This window comes from Muntiacus reevesi, chromosome 11 (genome assembly GCF_963930625.1).
Source record: "Muntiacus reevesi chromosome 11, mMunRee1.1, whole genome shotgun sequence".
NCBI classification, from domain to species: Eukaryota; Metazoa; Chordata; class Mammalia; order Artiodactyla; family Cervidae; genus Muntiacus; species Muntiacus reevesi.
Window position 1 is genome coordinate 51,110,203 of NC_089259.1, and position 25,555 is coordinate 51,135,757.

General features: G+C 34.3%; 1 protein-coding gene across 19 annotated transcripts in view; it reads right to left on the minus strand.

The window, feature by feature from the left end:
• Positions 1-9,972: 9,972 nt before the first annotated feature.
• Positions 9,973-25,555, minus strand: part of RBM26 (RNA binding motif protein 26) — an 81,868-nt gene continuing 66,285 nt past the window's right edge. For 7 of the 19 annotated variants that reach the window (XM_065902337.1, XM_065902336.1, XM_065902329.1 and 4 more), the window contains 4 exons: positions 20,381-20,494; positions 17,594-18,753; positions 16,906-16,964; positions 9,973-13,196 (listed from right to left, as the gene is read on the minus strand). In XM_065902337.1, coding sequence (XP_065758409.1) covers positions 18,664-18,753; positions 20,381-20,494 — 204 coding nt within the window. In that variant the 3' untranslated portion in view covers positions 9,973-13,196; positions 16,906-16,964; positions 17,594-18,663. The other 12 variants (XM_065902334.1, XM_065902324.1, XM_065902333.1 and 9 more) reach the window with 8 other exon arrangements.

Below are 25,555 nucleotides of genomic sequence, written 5' to 3' on the forward strand. Positions count from 1 at the left end.
GACTTGATAAATAATTATTAATCCATTGAGTCATTATCATGCCCCAAATAAATCCTTGACTTACACAGCTTCATCACAGTTTCTCAATTGTTCAGTGAGAAAGGTATTTTTTCAGCCTTGCTTTACATATGAGGAAACTGAGACCTATACTCTGAATCATTTGCTTGATGACACATAGGAAATACTAAAGTCAGGTGCTCTATCTGCTTACCTTACGCTCCTGATTTCTCAGAAGCAGTAGCAGGGACCAAAAGTACCAGCTCTTGCCCTGTGAAGGTTTTCATTACTCTAGGTATCAAGACACAGCTTGAAAGAGACACATAGTTGAGAGACAAAAAAAAACAAAAAACAAATTTTTGTCTTTTATTCCTAGCAAGCATAGACAAACACATGTTTTTCTTACATAGGGTGTGTTTTTATGACTGGTGCCAGGTTTTGTTATTTCATCTTTCTTTGCTGGGATTCTTCTTCTCACCAATATCCGTTTTACCACCTTTATTATTCAAAATTTCCCTTCTGTCTTTTCCCAGAAAAACCCAGAGCAGCTTAATCCATTTATTTTACAAACATTTTGGATGCTTACTATGAGCAAGGTACTTACATTTTGTAATGGACAATTATTTAAGACTCCAATTGTGTTAAGATTTGTGGGGATTGATTGTAAATGACAATCAGCACTGCCCAGCCCTTGACACCTGCCTCAGTCATGACCAAAAGCACTATCAAAATGGATTTAAAATACAGAATTTGGTTAGTTTCTTCCATTTCTGTCTGCCACGTTCCATTTGGCTTGACAGCCACACTCTAGCATACACTAGAGTACTCATTGCTCTCACAACTCTGTCATCCCTTCCTACGATGGACCCTGAAATGTCTTATCAATTATAAACAAATTCCCTTACACTCTTAATCTCCTCCTTCCCATTGATTCTTATCCTTCAGTCTATAAAATATGCTCATGTGTCTACTAGTCTTAAAAGAAACCACCACTACCTTTCCTTTACCCAGCAAGCTCCAACACTGAATTTTGCCTTCCACTTTGACTTTCCTCCATTCAGAGGCCACTTAGTGGTGGGGCTTCCCTCATGGCTCAGTTGGTAAAGAATCTGCCTGCAATGCAGGAGACCAGGTTTAGATGTTAGTCTCCACCTAATATCTCAGTTACTCTTCATTCCATAGCAGTATATCTTTTCTTTCCATTAAACTATGTATAGACTTATGAATTGTCAAATACAGCTTGACCTTACTTGACTTCTTATGTGATCAAACTCTCATTTGTGAAGTTCTCTCTTCCTTTAGGTTTTGTGACATCACTTCAGTTTGGTCTTTTGGTCTTTTCTTCTAGCAACCTTTCTTCTACTTTAAGGTCACCTCCTCCTCCAGTCCTTGCAAATGGTGGAGTTCACCATCCTTACTCTTCCCTCTGCATGCTAAGTGTTCTCTCTGGAGAATCTCCTTCATGTAGATGGTTCCCAGACCTGTCTCTTCATCCCAGACTCCTCTCCTGAGACATCTGCCCAGAGTTCACTTCCATTTCAATATGCCACAGGCCCTGAAGTTCAACATTCAGAAATGAGTTCAACTTCTTTTCCTGTTCTACAAACCTGCTCCCAATCCCACAAGCCCCTTCTCACAACAATCCAACTTTACTGCTCACCCCAGAAACCTGGGTTTTCTCTGCCCTCATTATGCTCAATGTCCACCCTTCACTTTCTTTACCCTTGCAAAAGTGATCTTTTAAAACTGTAAATATAATCATTTAACACTCTACAACCCTCACCTCTGTCTTTCTTTCATTCCATCACCTTCTTTCCTATAAACTTTAAAATCTTTCAGTGCCCTCCCCTCCAACACCACAGGGTGAAGTTCAAAGCTTTTACAACATGCTCCGAACCTTGTTTCAGACTCCTTCTATCCTAGCTTCTATTTTCCATAAAGCCCTTTACAGTCTATTAAGAATTACTTCTCTTTTCCACTCCTCTAAGAACTTATTTTCATTACTTGATATTTAGGGGAAACTATTTTTCCCCTAAATATCAAGAAAGAGAAAAGAAGAGCTAAAAATGGGTTATGGGATGGCAAGATGTTTGTTTACCCATGGTCTTGAGAGGTTTATGGTAGGAAATAGATGTGTTAAAAAAACAAACAAGCTCTGAGCAGATGCTGTGCACTGGGTCACAGGAGCAAAGATTGGTAAGAGTTGGAGAAGGGTCCTGACTTTCTCACACCAGGGCAGCTTTGGCACCCTGGCAAGGGGAGAGGGACACTGTGCCTGGTTACCAGTAAAGCAGCGTTTCAACAGAGGCCGCATGGTGGTGGGGCTTCCCTGCGGCTGAGTTCGTAAAGAATCTGCCTGCAGTGCAGGAGACTGGGTTCAATTCCTGGGTTGGGAAGATCCCCTGGAGAAGGAAATGGCAACCCACTTCAAGTGTTCGTGACTGGAGAATCCCATGGACAAGGGAGCCTGGCAAGCTACAGTTCATGGGGTCGCAAAGAGTCCGACATGACTAAAGCGACAAAACCACCAGCACCGCATAGTGGTAGCTGCTGTGGTGAAGAATCCAGATTGAAACTAGTCAGGAAGAATGTAAGAGATGTTTGGGAGATACTGAGTTATAATTGGGAAAGATGGTAAAAGGGGGATGCTATTTAGCAGTTACACAGGTGGGGGCTATGTAGTGAATGATATTTCTACTTGAAAAAAAAAGTGAAGTCATTTGATGGGAACTTTTAATTCCATTACCAAACCTAAAATCATAATGAATTTTTCTTTCTCTTCTTTCCTCTAGTTACAGTGAGGGTTTGTCTCTTACTACCTAAGGATGGTCCTTCTAATTCTTTGGTCTTTTCTCATCCCATCTTTTGGGCACGATAAACTGGCATAAACTAGCATTATCACCTTTTACTGGGACTCCTTTCTGCAGAGATTCAAACATGATTAAGTCTCTGGCCTCCCTTTATCCCATCTGCCTTGCAGACTTCTAACCTATTTCTCTTCTATCCTTAAAAATCTTCTCAAAAAACCTGTTTATACTCTGTCTCCAGAGCCTTACCCTCATTTCTCTCCTCAGCATAGCCCATTTTGTCTGTGTGTGTGTTAATTGCTCAGTCATATCTAACTCTTGTGACCCCATGCACTGTAGCCCACCATGCTCTTCTGTCCATGGGATCTCCATGCAAGAAGATCCCTTGCATGGGTTGCCATTCCCTTCTCTTTTCTCTATCCATCATTAAAAAGCAGTGGGTTGCCATTCCCTTCTCTTTTCTCTATCGATCATTAAAAAGTAGAGAAGCAAAACAAATAGACAAAAACACATTCCAGGGTTATCAGTGATGTCGATATCCTAAGATCCAGTGGATGTTTTCACATTTCATTTTACTTTATCTTGCAACATTTGAAACTGTTAATCATTTCCTTATTCCTAAAACAAAGTGGGATTTTGTTTGTATTTTTATAGTTTGGCCTCTGTAAATCCCATTCCTGGTTTTCTTTCTACCTCTGTCATTGCCCCTTCTATTTTTTTTTTTATTTTTATTTTTTTCAGAATCTACCCACATTATCTGGATTAAATGTAGAGTTTCTCATTCTATATGCTTGATCTCTAAGAATTTCCTGATCATCCACACATTAAATTAAAATTTCTGTAGTAAATAATTCTCAACATTGTGTTGAGTCACACTGGGTTTCTCTCATTCTTCAAAAGCACATTTGATCCCTCTATAGTAAGGTTGTACAAAACTGTTCACTCCCTCCAAGACTACACTCCCCTAGAGTAACTCCTGCTCAGCTCTCAGATCTCAAATGAAAAATCACTTTTTACGGGAAGCCCTTCCTAAGTTAGATCCATTCGCTTTATACTTCTATATAACTGTTCCTTCGGAGCATTTAATTTATAACTCTGCTTTTGTTCTGTCTCCTTCCCCCTTTGAATGATTTCAACCCTCCTGAACCTTTAAAGGTCAGGAAGAGTACGATAACCATCAGTTGTTTTTCTCCTCTCCCACCTTCTTATAGTTAGTGCCATTTCTCAGTCTGAAGTCCTTTCAGGCAGCAATGCTGATGGGAAGAATAAAGAGAGTCAACATATACATAGGACTACTTCATTTACTGGCACTGGTTGTGGTTTAACCAGTGGGAGAAATAAGTCTGCAGTAATTTCAAAAGTTTTTCAAGTGTGCAAACTCCACTTATTGCTTTTACATACCTCAGATACTTGCTCTCAAGACCTCATTCTATAGGGAGAGCACATAATCAAGACATTTCCCTAGATTGCACCCTAAACTGGGACTGGTTAGATGCTACTCTGCCTTTGTGAACATTAAAATCCACATACAGTTGTAAGAAATAATGGTGAAAGATCCCGTTACCCTTTACCAAATTCCCCCAATCCAATGGTGAATCTTTTGAAAACTATACTAGTGATCACAACCAGTATACTTATACTGACAGACAAGATACAGAACGTTTCCATCACCATAAGGATCCCTAATGTTGTCCTTTCACAATCAATTCACTTCCCTCCCACCTCCACCACCTCCACAATCGCTGGCAACTACTGGTCTTCCCCATCTCTAACTTTGTCATTTCAAGAATGTTATGTAAATAGAATCATGCACTAGCCATTTGGGGCTAGCTAATTTCAGTGTAATCTCTGAAGAGTCATCCAGAAGTGGCATGAATCGATAGTTTGCCTTTTCTTTTTACTGCTGAGTAGTATTTTCCTGAAATGGATGTATCAGTAACCATTCACCCATTGAATAATGTGGATTATTTCATTTTTTACTGTTATGAATAAAGGTTCTCTGATATTTGTTTACAAGTATTTGTGTGAAAATAAGTTAAATGTCCAAGAGTACAACTGCTGGCTCGTATAATAGTTGCATGTTTAGCTTTTTAAGAAATCACCAGTTTTCCAGAGTGGTTATTCAACTCCCACCAGCGATGTGATCTGGTTTCTCTGCATCCTTGATGTCAGTTTCTACTTTGGCCATTCTGATAGGTTTGTAGTGATGTCACACTGTGATTTTAATTTCCATTTCCCTAATGGCCAAAGATGTTAAATATCTTCTCATGAGCTTATTTGCCATCTGAATGTCACCTCTGAGCAAACAGCTCCATGTCTTTTGCCTATGTTCTACTTGGATTGTTTTTCATTCTTGAGCTTTATTAACATAATCTAGATACCAATTCTGACATAGACTAGAAACATGGTTTGGAAGTCATCTTCTACTTTATAGCTTATCTATTTGTCCTTTTAACAGATTCTTTCATAGAGCAAAAAGTTTTAAATTTTGATGATGTCCAATCTATCATGCTCTTGGTATCGTCTTAAGAACTTTTCTTGCCTAGCTATAGGTACCAAAGATTTCCTGGATTTTTTTTTTCCTATTATAGTCACATATTTAAGTCAACGGTCCATTTTGAGTTGAGTAAGGTGTTAAGATTTAACTCAGGGTTCACTTTGGTTTTGCCAACGGATGTTCAATTGTCCTAGGACCATTTGTTGAAAAGGCTGTATTTCTTTCATTGTTTTGGCACTTTGTTAAAAATCAGTTGGACATACTCATGTGCGTCTGTGACCTCTATGCTATTCCAGTGATCTGTGTCTATCTCCCCCATAAAGAACCCAGTCTTAGAGAAGAAATATTGTATGACATCTCTTCTATGTGGAACCTAAAAAGAAATAATACAAATGAATTTACGTACAAAACACAAACAGACTCAGAGACTTTGATATCAAGCTTATGGTTGTCCAGAAGAGTGAGAAGGGATATCAGGGAGGTCTGGAGGAGAATTGATACACGTGTGTGTATGGCTGAAACCCTTTGCCATTCACCCCAAACTACCACAACATTGTTATCAGCTGTATCCCAATACAAATTAAAAAATTTAAAAAAGAACAGTCTCGGTGATTTTAGCTATAAAGTTACTCTTAAAATTGGATTTCTCCCACTTGATTAGTCTCTTAAAAATGGTTTTATCCTAGTTCTTTTCTCTTTCCATATATAGTTTAGTACTATCTTGTGTCTACACACACACAAAATTATGTTAAATCTGTGTTATCAGTGTTAAATCTGAATATCAGTTCTGGGAGAACTGACACGCTTACTTTTGGGTTTTCTGACACATGAATGTCTCTCCATTTCCTTATGTCTCCTTTGATACTTTTTATCAGCATTTTGTAGTTTTCAGCATACAAGTCCTAAACACAGATTTATACCTGTGTCACTTTTTCATTTACTAAAACTGGCACTGCATTTTTAATTTCAGCCTCCATGTGTTCCAAGCTAGTATTTAGAAATACAACTGATTTTTCTGTCTAAGGTATGCAGTACACCATACTTAGAATTACACACATCAAGGCAGTTAATTGTTCACATCTGGAACGTTTCCAGGTCCAACTGGGGAAGAACTACTACAGGTAGGTTATGTACACAGCACGGTAAAAAAAAAAAAAAAAAAAAAAAACCTGGAACATTAAATCTGGACATTAGGCGTGAATGGTATGGCTCATGCTTTCCTGTCAGATTAGAGTTCTTTATGAGGGATGTGAGAACCAGCTCAAATTGCTATCCTCATCCCCACCTTGAGTGCTCTCTCATGAGAAACACAATTAGGACCCTGAATAGATGTGCCCTGGAGACATGCTTTTCTACGGCATTTCCTTGTCTTTTGGTGCTACATAAAGCTTATCAGTTGAGAAAAATGAAAATGTACTACTTGCTTCCAGGTCAGAACTTTCACAAATGCAGGACTAAATCTATAACCTATCCTTCTCTTCCCATCCTTGACACCTTAGATGGGTCTGTTCTTTTGTGAGCACTCCCACTCTGGGAATTCTCTCCTTTTTTCACTGCTTGTTGTTTAATCGCTAAGTAATGTCAGACTCTTTCTGACCTCATGGACTGCAGCCCATCAGGCTCCTCTGTCCATGGGATTTCCCAGGCAAGAATACCAAAGCGAGTTGCTATTTCCTTCTCCAGGGGATCTTCCCAACCCAGGGATCAAAGCCAGGTCTCCTGCATCACAGGCACACTCTTCACCGTCTGAGCCACCAGGGAAGTCCTTTCCACTGGAGACCTTGCCAAAACAAAATTTAAAAGACCTACTTCTTTTAGGTTGACTGACTTGTTGGTTACAACTGTTTTTAATATATGCAGTTTTCATCCACTTACTATTATAAATATGACATGCATGAGGACTGTCATGACTAGTAATTGGTTCAGTATTCAGTGTTTTTGTCAAGATACCTGTTTGGTTTTTACTTAAATTCTTACCTTAGGCAGACATGACAATTGTTAAATGCCAGAGATCTCCTTTCTAATCATTAATTTGTTAATTCTGAATATTAACTTGATTAAAAGAAGTAAAGCTGGCACATCATCTACTAGTTATTTATCACCAAAAACCAGAACCCTAAACAAGAAAAATACTGCATTAAACTTAGTACAAATTTGCTTCTAATTCCAAACTTTCAGACAGCTATAATTTCTAAGTATTTCTCCAACACAGACTTTAATTTAAAAAAACGAAAACAAAAATGGAGGGGGGTGTGTCTATTAAGTTTTAAGTCACAGATGTTACTTAAAAAAAATAGGTTGGTAATGTCCCTGAAAACTCTGATTTAAATGAGATAATAAGGACAAAGAGCATTTTAACATTAAAAACAAAAACTGGTCAAAATGTGAGACTCTTAAGGTTTACTTTTTTGTAATTTGCACTGTACCCTCTTTGAACTCAGAAATATAAAATTGGTCTTTTCATTAACTCCATGACCTAAATTCAAAATCTTCAACACAAATACAGGGCATATTATATTTTAGATTATCAGAATGATTCTCACAGCACTGAATACAAATTCTTGCATAGTACTTCAATAATACACATTTGAGATATATGAAAAGTAAATTAATGATCAACTTAAGAAAACTCTGCTGTAACACTGTGAAACCCTTGAATACTTGAACTGTCATATTATATTGTATATTAGAAAAATATTAGATAGAACATGACCATGGGTAGCTCAGGAAAATATTCAAGCAATATTTTGCAAGAAATCTTATTATTCCAAATAAAATGATTCTTCCAAAAAATGGACTTTTATATAAGGAAATATATGGAACCCATCATTTTCTCATTTCTACGTAATTTTTTTTCTTTCACAGTTTACTTCTCTTTAATGTACTTCAATCACAAATGTTCATGAACTTCATGGGGAAGACAAATTTTCCTGGAAGCAGTTTGCAGAGCTGAGATAAAAAATAAGGGGAGTTTGTTTTTGCTCTAAATTATTTGATACCTCTTTGAGTATTCTTATAGTGGCTATGGTATTAAGAAATGGAAATACCAGTCCTTATTCTGTCATTTGTTTCAATTTATTTAATAAAAAGGTCATCTGCCCTACTGTCCAATAAGACTAGTTATGAGACTGTAGACGTTCTTGAAAGTTTATAAAATGCTGTAACAAGAGTATACAAATCTGTAGCTCCAAGGGAAAAAAAATTGCTATGGTAGGGAATATAAAATCCTGCCAACAATATACTATAGAAAATAAAAATAAAGCTTAACCACTAATAACAAGCATTAATTTGCTGCTATGTTTAGAACAATTTCAGTAAGTTCTAACACATTTACAAAGAAAACTGAATGAATGCTCTTTTCCAAAGCTAAATTATGAAAATAGGTGTTCATACATATCTGCCTGTAAAAGATCAAATTAAAATGCATCATTATAAAAATAATATACTTTGATGCAGCAGTTCTGAGAAAATATCTTGAAGAAATAATCAAAGATGTTTAAGGATATGGCATTATTTACAATAAAAGCTGGAAAAGTCCTAAGTGCCCCAAATGAGGAGACAATACACTATGAGGCATCTTCTACAAATGGAAGGGCTTTAAAAATGGTATATAAACCTATTACCATACATGGAAAGACTATAAAGCAATATGTATTATATAATCCCATTTTAAAATGTCTGGGGATCATTTGTAAATGACAAGCTTTCTATCATCCTACCACTGTCTTTTTATTTTGAATGTCTAGCTTTCGACAATGTCATATGTGATTTTTTATAGGATTAAAAAAGACCAAATCCATTCATACTCTATACAGAAGTATTTCCCAGGTTAAGTGAAGGCTAACATGATTATTCTGCAAATACTCCACATATTATATAATTTTTAATAATTTTACTGTCATTATGCATTAACCAAAGTCCTCTATTTCAAGCTGGAGACTTCTATTTCATAACCAGATTTCTAATTGGATTTTTAATGACTTATGCACTTTGAGATGATGATGTATTTTTCTGTAGAAACAGAAGAAGATAGGCTATTACCAAACTTATTTAACCCATGTTATAGATGACAGAAGGAATATCTGCAATTAAAAAAAAAAACAAAAAATATCACAATACTGATCATTCAATAAAAGCATGAAATGAACATGCTGAATGCTGGAAAAGCAGATCAAATTAGATCAGGAGAATAAACATTCTGATGAAAACTGAAAATTATGGAGGGACATTCTGAAAACTTTCATTGGCCTTTGAGGTTGACAGAAACGCTTTATGTCTCTAATTTCACTTCAGAATCTATGGCAGTCGTTCTCTGATATAACAGTATCTTTATACTATCACTCATGATAAGGAGAAATTTTTAGCCCCCAAATGAAATAAAGAGAGCACTTCTAGCAATAAAGAGACAGAACTAGGGAGAAACGGGATACTGAAGATTTTTGTATATGTGTGACAAAAGGAGTCAAGAACACTTTGGTACCAAAGGTGACTTAAAACAATTTTAAGTGAGAAGGACTGTGAGGAGAGGAAGAGGCAATATAGAGCCATTTCTTCATATAGATATTTTCAGAATTTTCAACTGTACAATGCCTGAGAGCTGCAAATTTTCCTTGCTATTCTATGTTAATATAATTGATGCAAAATGCAGGACAATTTTAAAAAGTTAACAACTGCTTTTAGTAAGACTATTTTATTTAAAAAATTTTCAAAATATAAAAATAATAAACATTATGGGTATTAACAAACAAAACAACATAATTCAACTATAAATAATAAAAAATGTTGACAACCCCACAGAAACACGTAATACTATAAACATTCTAGGCATACAAGAGTAGTTTTCTAGTTCAAGTTTTACCATTTTCAAGTTTTATCACTTTAGAAATAAACAACAAAGCTGCTACAGCTTAACCAATTACTTTCGCTCCACTCAAAGAGCAGGGAATTTTTCCCCCATGCCAACACACATTCATGAAATGGGATACTTATGGGCACAGGTATTAAGAACTGGAATAACCCAGTCTCCAGACAAGAAAGAATTCCTTTGGTGTTTTCAGGTTCAACAATCCACAGAAATTAAGTTAAGCTAAACCACTATTAAAGGAAATCTTGTGCCAGACATGTTCTGAAGTAATATCACACCCAAAACAGGTTCAGGATTCTGAGAATCAAAAGTAAACATCTATGAATGCTTTGCTGATACTTAAAAACTGTATCTTAAGAACATTCACTAAGGTGCTGGAATGAAGTCTTGCAGATGCAGAAAATCTGCACATCAACACGAAACTTGTACAATGTAAATAATACATCTCTTTACAACTCATCAAATGTTCTATAAATATTTAAGAATTACCCTGCCTCCTGATGAGTAAAAGACAGATGGGAATTGAAAGCAGAAGAGGATTATACCATTTTTTAGGACTAGAAATGTTTTCCATTTGCAATTGGGAAAATTGAGCCATGCTCAATGTATCTTTTTTTTTTTTAGCCTAGTCATATTGACATAATTCCTCTTATCAAAAGAGTCGCTGACAAACTGAAGAAAATATTTTCTTTCTCGGAAGTTGGACACCAATTAGCATAATGTCATCCTGCATCATCCTCTTTAAATTACAGGGTGTTTCTAATTGGCTGGGCTCTTTACCTGACTCATCACAGACCGCTTTTATAATTATGCTGCTAGATTAGATTAAGTTATAAGCAATCATAGATTTAAGCTCAGCAAAGTCTGGATAACAGGTTGAAAAATGATATTGAAAGGTTTTGTAGCACCAATGACTTTTTCCTAAGACACTTGAGGGGCTGCATCACTTTAAAGTATTATTTCTCTTGTAAACAAGACCAAAATATTCAATTGATCTGTACTTTGAGCACAAATATTTATAAACTCTATTTGAAAAAAAACAACACATATAGCATGACTAGGGCAGCTAATAGTGTAAAATCTAAGTATATTGAAAAATATAAAGATATATAAAAGGCTTTCATAATGCAATCATGCAGAGGTAAACTGCTTCATTCAATTACACAAAAGTGATTCTGTACAGTTATCTACATATAGCTCCATGAGAATCTTCTTCAGGGAAATAATGAAAATCCTCATCTTTAATTAATAAAAATGAGAACTTACTACAATATGTATCTGCCCTACCAGATGGCAAAGCAATTTTTCAAAAAGTGCAATGATTTTAACGAGAATTAAATCATCTCAACTTCTGATCCCAATGGCATGTTCAATTTCATTTTGCTTTATTTTGTTTTTAATTTAAAAGCAAGGGGGGGGGGGGGGAGGAAGATGACAAAATAAGAGAGAGTAGTGGTATGTGATCCACAGCTATTAATCAACCCAAAGCTGTTAACAGCAAGTATGGTCTCTTCAGAGAATTATCTTTGGGTTTTCAGCCCAGCACGTTAGAACTATTCTAACTATTACACAGACCGAGAATCTTTCCTTACAAAGAAAAAATACTGAACTGACCTGGGAAAATATCTGTGAATTCCCAGCGGCTACATGTTAGTTTACAATGTGAACTAATACAAAAGTCTAATTTTTAAAATGCCTTGTAGGCTACAAGGTCATAGGTAAGAAAAATTTCCAAAATACTTACTGTTCCTTTAAACCAAGTCTACATTAACCATGCTGTTTTAAATTAATATGAATCAAAATAGATAATTTACAGTATGTCTGATGTATTCATTCTTTTTTCCTGACAACAAATGCAATGTATACTCAAGAGAAAGTGCTTGCAGAATAGTTAACTTTGCACAAAAAGGTGAGCATGGCTGAATGGAACTAAAAACAAAAGGAAAACAAGGGTGAAGAGAATCGAATATAATTTGGACCCTTTTAATGAAAAGTTGCAATTAAGTGTAACTTCTAACTTCTAAAATGTTAATGAGAATCTAAGAAGGAATACTAAGAAATTAATGTTCTGAAAACTTTATGGTGCCCATTATAAAGAGGGTATTTTGGATGAAAATTTAGAATAAAATTTAACTTCACTCTTTATAAATAATTCTACACCATATTGCTTATAAATAAATAACACGGATATACACCTCTTAAGGCAGGAAAACTACAGTCTTTAACAGTGTTAGACACACACTATTTCCCCTTGCTTTTAAGATTGTCTTTGATGTCTTGGTTGCAAGTGAAGAAAACAAGGAAATACTGTGTAAATCAGACATTCATTAGATATTTCTCAATATTTATAATTCACAGATCATCCCATACTACTTGAAAAGTAAATTATTCTCCTTGTTGATTTTGAAGAGTTAAGAATTTTTAAAAATTATTTGGGTAAGTGGCCTTGGCGTCGACTTCAATAAATATATTTAGAAGAAACAGGAAAGTTATTACCATGTGAAAGAAATATTTTAACCATTTGTTCAAAATTACTGTAAGTAACCATCCTAACTCCAGAAACGTATCCTAAAGCCCAGAAAAATTAAAGCCAAACCACGGTTTAACTTTTTAATCACTTTCATCATTCTAGATTGTTCATGCTGATGAACATAGTATCATGGCTTTATAGATTTCCTAGATACAATTTCAACTTGGCTGAGCCTGAAAACTCATTTCATGTTAGGAAAACCAAGAGGATTTTTTTTTTCCTTCTTAAGAGTGTTTAAAAACAAACGGCTATAAAGGGGAGAAAACATTTAAGTATAAGATCAGACAAAGCACACACTCAGATTTACTTCTGGACTCAGATGTACCCTAAAAGAACTGGAAAAATAAAAATGCTAATTATGGTATATGTAAACATCTATTCAAACTGGTAAAGGGCAAACATAAAGTGATAGTATCATATTATAACAGTCGTCTCCAGACAGGAACAGGTCTTGCTGTTGTAGTCACAAAGCTAAATTCAGGCAATGATGATCTCCCTCTGCTGGAAAAAGAGAAGACTATTAAAAAAAACTCTGAAAACAGTAAATAAATCTAAAACTTGAATTATACCATACATTGACCTCCAACTTTTCAAAACATTATATCTGAGAAAGGAATCAAAATGAAAGTTGCAGACAAATTTTACAAATATCAACCACGGTTTAAAATGATTTTAACAAAACCTCTCTGCAACACGCTTCACTGAAACATTAAGCTGCACAGATCACAGCTCGGCAACACGGTTATGATCCAAGTTTTTCATTAGGAAATGTCATCATGGATCATATAGTAAATTTTTATCAGTGTGGGTTGGCAAAGTAACAATTTTAAGAAATCATTAACAAATTTCAAGATATTGGTTAAAAAAATAAAAGCAAGAACAATTGTCTTAAGCTTCCCAAGGACTACAAATAATCGTGAGCTATATATATAATTTCCTTAAACTCCATGGGATAACCATTTCATTCTTCAATTACATTGTATGACACAAAATACTATACTAAGCATAATGATAAGCAACAAAAGTAAATAAAAAGGAACATATCAAAATGAGACAGTGTTTGGTGTACAAAAGAAGACTAATTTGGATGATGAGATGGTAAGAGGATGGATGAAATAAAGTAACAGGGAGGGAAGGGTTAGAAAGAAACAAATATAAATTGGTACAAAAAAGTAAAAAATGCCTCAATTATACTAAGCTAATAAGTACATAATACTGATAAAATGCAAGAGCCAAATTAGGAATTTCTCTACTGAATAAGTATAACGTTCTCATTAGAAATTACTAAGCATGTCAATCAAATTCACCAAGGTTTCTTTCTTTCTTGGGTCTCTTAGATAGCTGTTCTGGATATCAGATAGCTGTCATGTGATATACTTTGCTATCCTCTGATAGGTATACAATAATCAGAGAGCAAAAAATCTTTTCTTCTCTAAAAGCCTATATGCTGTATACATACCTTAAAGCAACTAACTAGCCAGTTCAAAAAGTTAATAAGATAGTTTCTGGAAATATGGGAAAAGGAAATTTTTTCTTTCTGCCTTACAAACATTGTATGCTCATGATTTATCCCTAGATTAAATTTCTACTTTTAATTATACAGGGTTTCAGAAGAATGGGAAAAGCACTGTGAAAGACCAAAAAAAAAAAAAAAGCTAATAAGCTTATTGAACTAAGCTAACAAGCCAAAATTTTTACACAGGACATTTTTGTTTTAAAATGCTAAGATGTTTTTTGTAAGGGAAGAAAAAAAAACTTACAAATATTTACATAAATTCTAGGACTAAAACTAACTTTCTAAAAAAAAAAAAAAAACTATCTATAATTAGTTCACACTACAGGTAAGGGGAAAAAAGGAAGAAAATATAAATTGATAAAGTTTGTATGATACTCTAAAATAGACATTGATATTTCAACATACTAGACAAGCAACTGTTTGTTTTCTTTTTGTAACCTGTAGAACCAGTGAGTAGTGTTCCAAGTAAGACTGCAAATACAGTCCCCATAAGACAGTTCTAGTAAGAAGAAATTTCCTCCAATTAAACCATACTTTTCACAGGTAATCAGCTAAAACAGTGAAGTCTTAATAGTAAACTATCATTTGATACATTTGATCATATCACAAAATAAAACAAGAGCTATGGAATACTATCCCATTCATGCAACATGATTTCATTAAATGTTGAATTCTGGTTAACTACCAAAATTAATTTTTAAATGTTACAATTATCCAATAACATTTAAAACAACACTGCTATGTAGACATAAGATACTGAATGAAATATGCAAAATGACAACTCAACCATCCCTTGAGGTAATCCTAATCAATCTTTTAACAAATGATATATAATTTCCTTCAATTTTTTCCTGAAAAAAGTAGCTGTCTACATCTCAATTCCTTCTTCATTCTCACTTCAGCCCAGATCTATACTATGGCAAAGAACTTCTAAGGAAAACTGAAGAATTAAAAAATGTATTTCAAGTTTTAGGTAGATACTATAATAAGAGTTTTAAACTCTGAGTTTAGAACTGAAAGGAAAAGTTGTAAGTACGAAGAAAAAGTACAAATACAGAAGTTAATCTATACTTTTTAGGTTAAATGTAGTTTGTGCAGCAAAAGCAGACATCTGGGAACAGTATACAAAACTGTACCAAAATACACTGTATGACTCATCATAACCGAATCTAAGTAACAGTAACAACAGGTAGGGAGAACTGGTATAGATATGCTAAACTGTTTTAGATCAAACACTAATATACTGCCAGGGAAACGAAAGATGTGAAAGGAACCTTAAGAGATCATCTAGTCCAACCCTTTTCATTTTACAGACAAGGAAACAACCCTGGATAAGTTAAGAGACTTGTCTAAGGCCAGAAAATTAGTTATAGAGCTTAGGACCAAAAGCTAAATCTCTTAACACTTGTCCAGTACTCTACACTCGCTCATCATCTTTGAATATAAAAAATTAATGGGATGGACTAGATTAGTGGTTCTTGACATTTCTATTCTTACACACTGAGAGAAACCAAAAGGCTAACTTACTCCTTAAATAGACATTTAATATTCCAAAATGTTAATAGCTTACTAATTGCTATGGAAATTCCACTAAGACTATGTGTATATTCCTCCATCACTATTTTTAACAAACCCCACTGGTACAATACTTAACAGAATCAACTGTTTACTAAGACAGTCCCAAATAATTGAGAAGACCTTCAAGAAAGATTTCTAGAAAATTGATAAGAATTAACAAGGGAGGTAATTGTCACTCCATTATTGGAGATTTAAATATGCATTCATTCATTAATTCATCCCACAAACAACTGAATGTTCACTATGAGCCAGGTTTTATGATAATCACTAGAGATAAAGATGAATAAGACATGGTCCCCTTCTTAGAGGAGCTTGTAATCTAGTGGGGAAGACAGACATATAAACCAGATAAACTATATTACAACATAAGTACTATAACAGAGATATGAACAAAGTGCTGTATTAAAAGGGATGGTTAAGGTATGAACTGGCTAATGACCAAAAAGACTAGTAATTCTGCGTAACATCTACTACATTTACTGCAAACACAATCTTCATGCCCGACCAATAATTAGGAAGGAGGTAGCAACATAGTTTTTAAAAAAGCTGGCACTGAAATCAGAGTGCCTGCATTCAAATCTAGTCCTTCTACTTACTAGCTATCACTTTGGGCAAGTCATTCCATCTCTATTAGCCTAAGTTTCCTTATCTGTAAAATGGATATCTTTAAGTTTTAAATGAGAACACATGAAAAGTACATGTAGAGTACTAGTATTTTTTTATAAACATATTAATTTAAAAAATCCAATAGCAATTTAATACTAAATAATATTTACAATTAAAACCATATTAATGATAATAAAAATATAATTATGAACCTGATAAATGTTGCTAATATTTAATCCCCATACTTCAGGACCTGATCAAAACATACTTGCGTTCTGATTCATTCAAAGCAACATGGTGTAAAACATTTTAATTTTAGGTTATGACAGAATTTAAGAATAGGGAAAGTGATTAGCTATGGATTTAAATAAACAATATGTAATTTCAGTTATAACTGAATTTTACAATAATTACACAATATCACACTAAAATTTGCTAATCAAATTATAAAGCCAAAAATCAGTATGGAGATTTAACTGGCCTTTGAAAGATTTTCTTTCTTTATAATACCTGTTTGGTGTAAAGAGAAGAAACGTGAGCCTCTGCCAATTTGGCATCTTTCACGACTACTAAAAAGAAAAGAAAACAAACTTACCTAATGAATCAGAATAGCACATAGTCAACATACAAGAGACTATACACAAAAATATATCACAGCTCTAAATATAGTAAAGAAGTTGAGTAAAGTCACTATTTTGACAAAAGAAATCTGACTGTGAAATTTTAAATATAAACGTGTGCATCAACTGCAAGCCAAAACGTTCCCATGAAACAGAACTACCATTGGGAGTATATATACAACTTTAAGTGGAGGAAGAAAAGAAAAAGAGGAACAGCATCCATGAGCTACTCCACTGGCAAAAGACTATGGTGGTGAAACTACAGTTTGTGACTGTGAGGACCCCAGGATGGGAAGAAAGTTTTTTTGTGTGCGATTTTCAATATAATCACTGTAATCTCAGAAGGGGCAGAAATACTTGCAACCAAAAGGATAAATTTAAAAGATAAATATGTAATCTCCCACCCTCCATTCTACAAAGAACGCATTTATTTCCTGGAAACTGCTGTATAAACTTTCAATGATCATGTTGTCAGAGAAGTCCACTTAAAAATCACAATATTGTTGCAAATGTCAAAGATTTTTTTTTTATAGAAGTATAGGAAATGCACACTTAAAATATCAGACTGGAACACTTACCAAACAGTGCTTTCCTAAAGTAGTATCTATAGTACATTTCTTTATTCATACATCTTCAAATGGTCAAGTTTTCTTTCATACATCCAAAATGTAATGTGATGTTTTCTTATTCACCAAATGTTATCTCTACTTGAAGTCTGGTTCCAAACTAATCAGCCTGCTTTTAAATTTTAAGACATCTGTTGAAAGTTTATAGGATCAAACCAAACTGAAGTGGTATAAATTTTAAACAATGGATTGTACATTATTGTAAAGGTACCAGTAACCATTATTAAGAATAAGTTAGTGATTATAGCTCCTTTTGTGATAACTGGGGAGAAGGGTAGATCACCATCTGGAATGGTCTATTTATTTTAATTCTTTTTCTTTTCTTTTTTTTTTTTCTTTTTTTTTTTTTTTAAATCAAGGAACATTGTCTTTTTTTGTCATTGCTTTTTTCTTTTCTTTTCTTTTCAAGAGACCATTCCACTTTATTTTTTAACATCTGAATGCATAAGGACTCAAATGCAAAGCAGTCATACACCGTTATCATTAAAACCCATATGGTAAAATACATACACAAGTCCAACAAAAGGCTAATACATAGTAAAGCCTAAGCATACTACTATGTAATATTATGAATACATAACTTGGAGACTTTAGTTAAGAGTACTATGTTATCTACTCATTTTTTGAAAACATTCATTAAGATTTTAAATGCAAATTCATTCCTTATTTGGAGTAAAACAAAATTCTCTAAGTTATAACAAGTATTGGTCATTAAGTCTTCAGACCTATTCATTAAATTACAAAGAACCCAAAGAATTCTGTAATGTTCAGTAAGTAATAAAAACATTGCATATGTTTCTAGTGTGATGTCTTTACCAATTGTTTACTGAAATAAAACGCAAACATCAATCTTTCAAAATACAGGATTCGGAAGGTAGTTTTCTTCTCTTTTGTCTATTTGTGAAATCCATCTTCATCACATTTTACCAAAAATTGTTTTTACAAATATGTAAAAGTACATTAGATAATACTAATGAAACACAGGTAGAGTTCTATCATATGCAGATCAATGATCAGTCAAATCATCTTCTCCAAGAACGAGATTCATTGTCCTCTTCTTCTTCATCATCATCTTGAAGTAATGAATCATCCACCAAAGACTCTTCCTGAAACTTTAGGTTAAAATGCATTTAGGAATTTACCCAAAAAAAAAAAAAAAAGAAAAGAAAAAAGGTGACACTTTTAAATACTGATTACTCTCAACAGAGTCGAATACAAAAGGTACTTCTATAGCTAGAACAGTCAAGAAACAAAAAGCAACCTTCATCCGCCCAAACGTTTCTCAATACTATCTATTCTATTGCTTATATCAAACAGACACTAAAAAAAAAAATCAAAGTAATAAGCCTTTGTACATGCCATTTCTCCTGCCTCTCTTTATCAAATTATGCCATCTTCTACACCTACAAAACATTGCTGCACACCTTTTTTTTTTAAAGAAAACATCAGTAATTCTTCTCTGATACTAAATCAACCAGTAACTTGAATAAAGTTTATCAATATTTATATTTCTCTTCTGCTGTATGTAACAAACATTTTCTTTTACAGCATTCTTTTCTTTTCCCCATTCCCTTCATAAAAGCTTCTCAGACTACTTTTCAAACTTTTCAAAATACCTAATACCAGGAGCTCTCCTGCTTTTCTCCCCATTCAATTCAAACTCATGGAAGGACAAAGGTATAATCTAAAATATAAAATGACAAATCATGTATATGAGTTTCAAAATACACATTTTATTCTTGCATTTGACTATGGAAATGTATAACAGTCTCAAATGCTCTTCAAACAAAATGAAGTGCCATAATGAAAATCTAATCAAGGTAAAACATGGAACCATTTAGTTTTCCCACCTTACCTTTATTCCCTAACTTCCTCAATTTTTTTTCCTACAGCTTATTTCATGATTAAACAAAACAGAGTTGCTTATTTTTAGATTTTTGGTTTCAAAGGGCTCTCCCACTTCAGTGGTCTTTACACTCCCCCCTCTCAGCCATAAGACTAACTGCTGTTATGCAAGAAAAAATATACTATTCCACACCTCTATCTCTGCCCATTATAATGCCTCTCTAACTATTCCCAGTCCAAGTTCTTGGTTATGAAAAGCTTTTTTTTATCACTTGGAGTTCAGCTACACTGCTACCACCTCCTTCAAGATTTTTCGGGAAAGAAACAATCATTCCTTCCTCTGGGTACCCACAGCATATTGTTCAAATCTTTATTCACCATATCATTCTGCCTTTTATTATAATTAGTTTCTTGTGTCTATCACCACCTTCTTTTCCAGATTGTACTGCTCCTTGTTGATAGGGACCGTGTCTTATTCATTTTTCTGCCTATCGTAGTATCTACCATATAGCAGGCATTCATTCTAATGAACTAAAATGATATGAATTAAAATAAAACCTGAAATGTTTATAAAGTAATTAAGTAAAATATATATTCTAAAAGTTAAAATATCACAAGACTTCCTGTGGATAAAAATCTAATAAGTAATTATTGTCTTCTAAGAATAAATGAAAACTGAGTATATATATGATTTTCATATATTCTTTTTGGATTAGCAATCCACAGTTCTCATTAATACATAAAATTTAGTTATCTGCATTTTATCTGCTATCTCCTGCCTGGAAGGTAGCTCAGGAATAAAAGCTTTACGTTAAAATCACAGTCATAGATCACATTTTATATAAAAATGTAAACATTTAAGGTTAAAAACAAATGGAAGAAAAAAAAACATACTTCCTCTTCATCAGGTTCAACTTCTTCTGTTTCAACAGCTGAAATATTAGTTATTGGCTTATTCCATGCCAGCTTTAGATCCTGCCCTTTGAAACGAGCTCCATGAACTGCAGCCTAAAACAATGAAAAACATTGGAATACAGAACATTAATAATTTGTGAAGAAAACAATGAAATGTTATAGTACCTAACATTAAATACAAGTGAAGACAGTTGTCTATTTTTGCTTTGTGGTTTATTTCTCTATTTACTATTTATTATTGCAGTTTATAATTTACTTTATATTGTTATTTATTTCTAAAGTCAGCTTAGTCATTTGAGTAGAGCTATTTCAGTACTGGCCAATATCTGACTAGAAGAACTATGTCTCCAAGTCTACAGTAAAATGATAACTGCTACTCAAGGCAATAATTGCAAAGCACTTCAAGATTCTGGTTTTAGATTTTAATTCTTATTAATTCACAAATGACTCATACAGTAATTCACAAATGACTCATACAGTAATTCACAAATGACTCATACAGTAACTAGAAACTAGAAGCTTCTAATAAATTTTTTTGCACCTGTATTTATATTTAAATTATATCAAATAATCACAAATACCATAAAATGCCTGATGTATCACTAATACAAAATACAAATATCTCAATGAAGAAAAAAAAATTGAGCTTTTCTATTGAAAACTAAAGAACTTCCCTACAAAGCTTTCAGAATTGCATATAATAAAAACTGAGTAAGCAGTCAAGCCTAAGTACTTGCTACATTAAATGGCTGGTTCAGAAAGAGTGCTTTCAAACTAAAGTAATGTGAACTAATATAAATCAATGTCAGCAATATACCAAAATAACTCATAGTCACCAACGATCTACAGCACACCTCAAAGTACAGCCTAACGTGAAATGGAGAAACAATTACATGTTTAATGACATCTGACCACGAGGAGTACGATATGAAGTCCCCAGGTAAAAATTTTAAATCTACACATATAAATTTATGGTTAATTTAAAAGATTTCATGCCTATTAAAATGTAGCTCAGAAATTTTTAGTCCATGACCCCATCATGTCATATAACTAAAGAAATTTTAAGTACTTATATATAATATTTAAGTCCAGAAATAAACTGTAGTTTTTTAAGGCTATAAATATTACATAAAAATATATTCCTGTAAGGAATTCCAACTATGTCATACTCATGTCTACTCATAAAATTCATGTTCTCATCCAGCTAAAGAGGCAAAAAATGTTAGTGATGTCATCTATAGTAAGTTCTTCAAAAATTTCTTATGATCTAATTTTGCACATCTCTATATTCAATACTTACTTCAAATTCATAAGGTGAATCTACAACTCTCTAAAGTTTTAGTTTTAAAATTATTTACTGGGTGCTGTCATCCAGACTTTGTTGTTCAATTTACCCGTTATGTGTATGCATTAGTCTCTCAGTTGCGTCTGACTCTCTGAGACCCCAAGGACTGCAGCCCTCCAGGCTCCTCTGTCGATGGGATTCTCCAGGCAAGAATACTGGAGTGGGTTGCCATTCCATACTCAAAATTTACACATTATAAGGCAGAGTAAAATTAGCATAAATCTAAGTAGCCTGGGTTTTTCGGAATGCTAAGTGAGCTCTGGTTTCAGCTTCAAGGCATCAGTTGTGGGAGCCCCTAACAAAAGTCCCCTGACCTTTGTAGTCAGGCAATGCCTTTTCTCTAGCTATGAATATCCTAGATGGCATTTTCTTTCAATATAAGGCTCTTTCATCTACACTGAATATCTGTTTACAGTGGCCATCTTCATTAATTATTTCAGCAATAACTCACAGCAGCTTCTGTATTGGCACTTGCATTTTTATATTATGGAGATAAGATTCTTTCCTTAAACCTCATAAACCAATCCCTGCTAGCTTCAAACTTTTCCTCTGAAGCTTCCTCATCTCTCTCAGCCCTCACAATATTGAAAAAAGACAGGGCATTGCTTTGGATTAGACACGACTGAGCAACTTCACTTTCTTTCTTTACGAGGATGTTGTGGCCAGATTGATATCCTCTCCAGACCACTAAACCTTTCTCCCTATCAATGATAAGGCCTGTTTCACATTCTTTTCATTCGTGTGTTTACTAGAGCAGCACTTTCAATTTCAAGTTCCTGAAGGAACTTTTCCTTTGTGTTCACACCTTGAATAACTGGCACAGGAGGCCTGGTTTTTGTCCTAGCTCAGCTTCTGATATACCTTCCTCACTAAGCCTAATCATTTCTAGCTTTTGACTTAAAGTGAGCGACGTGAGACTCTTCCTTTCACTTGCATGCTTAGAGGCCACCATAGGGCTATCAACTGGCCTCATCCCAAGGTTGTGTTGTCTCAGGGAACAAGGAGGCCCGAGGAGAGAGAGAGAGACGCAGAATGGCTGCTTGACAGGGCAGTCAGAACTTTATTAACCAAATCTGCCATCTTATATGGGCACAGTTTACGGTGCCCCCAAATAACCACCATTTGTTTTGGTGTCACCAGAACAAATATAATAATAATAATGAGAAAGTTTGGAATATTGCAGAAATTACCAAACTGTGATAGAGACATACAGTGAGCAAATGCTGTTGGGAAATGGCAGCCGCAGATCAGCATAAAGTGCAGCCACAAACCTTCAATCTGTCAAACAAACAATAATACCTGCAAACTGCAATAAAGTAGAGCACAATAAAACAGGCCATACCTGTATATGTGTGTGTATAAAAACCACACAGTACAGAATTACACTGGAAACATCAGGACCTTCAATTTATTTTCTTTATACGTGTGTATATATGTGCTATACATGTATATATATATATATGCGCACATCTGTATATGAATGCATTTTTCCCCCCACTCCCAGCTCTGACCTCTGAAAAAAATTGTTATAGTTAACATACTCAGTAGTAATGAGCATGCTTAGTACTCAGACTATGGTCTTTAAATACCTTTCCCAGTAATAAGAACCAGAGCTCCTTAGAGAAATGGCCAGTTCCTGGTTTGGAAGAGAAAATGTGTAAGATGACCCTAGTACACCTTTTCATACCAGAAAGAAAGAAAATATCATAACCCACTAGACTCCTGTCAAAACAACTCACAAAAAACCTATATAGTAGCCACTAGCCAAAGACAGGACACATCAACAACTAAGAACAATGGATCAATACCCATGAAATGTTTAAATCTATGAATTTATAATTGTATAATACCAATCAAGCTAAATCAAAATATGCACTTATTATGGATCCCTAAAGGAAGTAAGTAAAATATTTATAAGAAAACCAGGGAAATGTAAACTCTGACTGGGTATTTAATAATATTTAAGGAATAATAATCATTTTTAGGTACAGTAATAGTATTGTTTTATTTTATTTGGCCTCTAACATGGAGACAGACACACTGGAAGCTTTATAGCTGAAATGATATGACCGGGAATGGCTCCAAAACAAGGAGGTAGAGTGTTGTAGTGGGTAGAATATAGACAAAAAAAGATTGGCCATAAGTGGATAATTACTGAAGCTCAATGAGGAACATGTGGGGGTTCATTTTACAATTTTCTCTAATTTCTATGCTTTGAAGTATAAATTAAAAGCCTGTTTAAGCACTGAAGCATTTTATTCATAAGCTTGCTCTAGACGTTTGCCTATTTAGTCTTACATAGCATCATTCAAAGTTTGCACCAAATTAGAAGTAAGGCGAGCAGGCAAACATATGACAGAAGGGGAAAAAAGAAAAAGGCTTGAAGATCTGCCAAATGAAGGAAGAAAAAAAGTATGAAAAGTACTTATGAGGTAGGCTCCGTATCTTACATAGAAAATGATTCTAGAAACAACATTTGGAAAAGGCTGGAATAAGTAAGGAGTGTTTGCCTTTTAAACACGAGTGTTTGCCTTTTGCCTTTGCAAGTTACTTAGATTATAAATCTAAACTGAACATACAAAACGCAGCTCTTCACAAACTTACTGACAAGAAAATCCTTTGTTAGAGCTCTTATAAAACCAACGTTCTGCAAAAACAGTGGGGAAAACGGACCTAAGGTCAGAAGAGCTAAAGCTACAATCCCAGTATATCTTTCTTTTTTAGTAACCATAATGGTAAAACTATCTATAAAATAAAGTTAAAACCAAGTTTATTAATGTTTGTAATAACCACAGTATATAAAGTTTAGGCAGGAGTTACATTAAAGGACCACCAAAACAACAAAATTCTAAACATGTAAAATCTGATTTTCAGATTTTACAGAGAAAGACTTCTACTTCTTTAGCTTTAAGTCCAAGTTACATGGCCACTTTCTCACAAGCTTCAGACTTAGATTTAATAATTCTCATAGCAGTGTTCGTCATGCAGCAATACTTAACTATTAAGTAAATCAGTAAGAATACAGACTATTAAGAACACAATTTGCTTTCTCTTGACGGAATTCACTTAGACACTTGGTTCTTGCCACAGATTTACTAGTTATTCAGTTAGCCCCATCAATTTCTGACTTGATATTGAACTATCCTCTATGAATCCAATTTTGTGCTTCTATCTTCAGGCCTAAAGAATTAAGAGTTTTGAAATCATTTCTTCTATCTTGTTTCTATTCAGTTTCATTGAATTAACAATCAATTTTCATTCACACACAGACACACACACAAATATTAATAATAGCTAACACTAAGATGGTTTGGGTTTCCCAGGTAGCGAACTGGCGCCTCTGCATTGCAGGCGGATTCTTTACCAACTGAGCTATAAGGGAAGTCCACAGTGGTAAAGAATCCACCTGCCAATACAACAGACATGGGTTCAATCCCTGGGCCTGGAAGATTCCCTGGAGAAGGGAATGGCAACCCACTCCAACATTCTTTTCTGGAGAATCCCATGGACAGAGGAGCCTGGCCAGCTACAGTTCATAGGATTGCAAAGAGTCAGACATGACTGAAGCAACATAGCATGCACGCAAGATGAATTATGTTCTAGGCACCATGTTCTAAGTATACTTTATAAGTTTTGAATCCTCACAAATACTGGGAGTTGAGGCATGGGTGTCAAAACCTACCAGTAGAACAAGAGTCTCTTCCTTTTGCTATAAAAAGCTACATACCCCTTTTGAGTTTGAGACTGTCAAGTTTCATTTTTGGGACTGACTCTTATAAAACAGGAACTTAACTATCCTATTCTAAAAC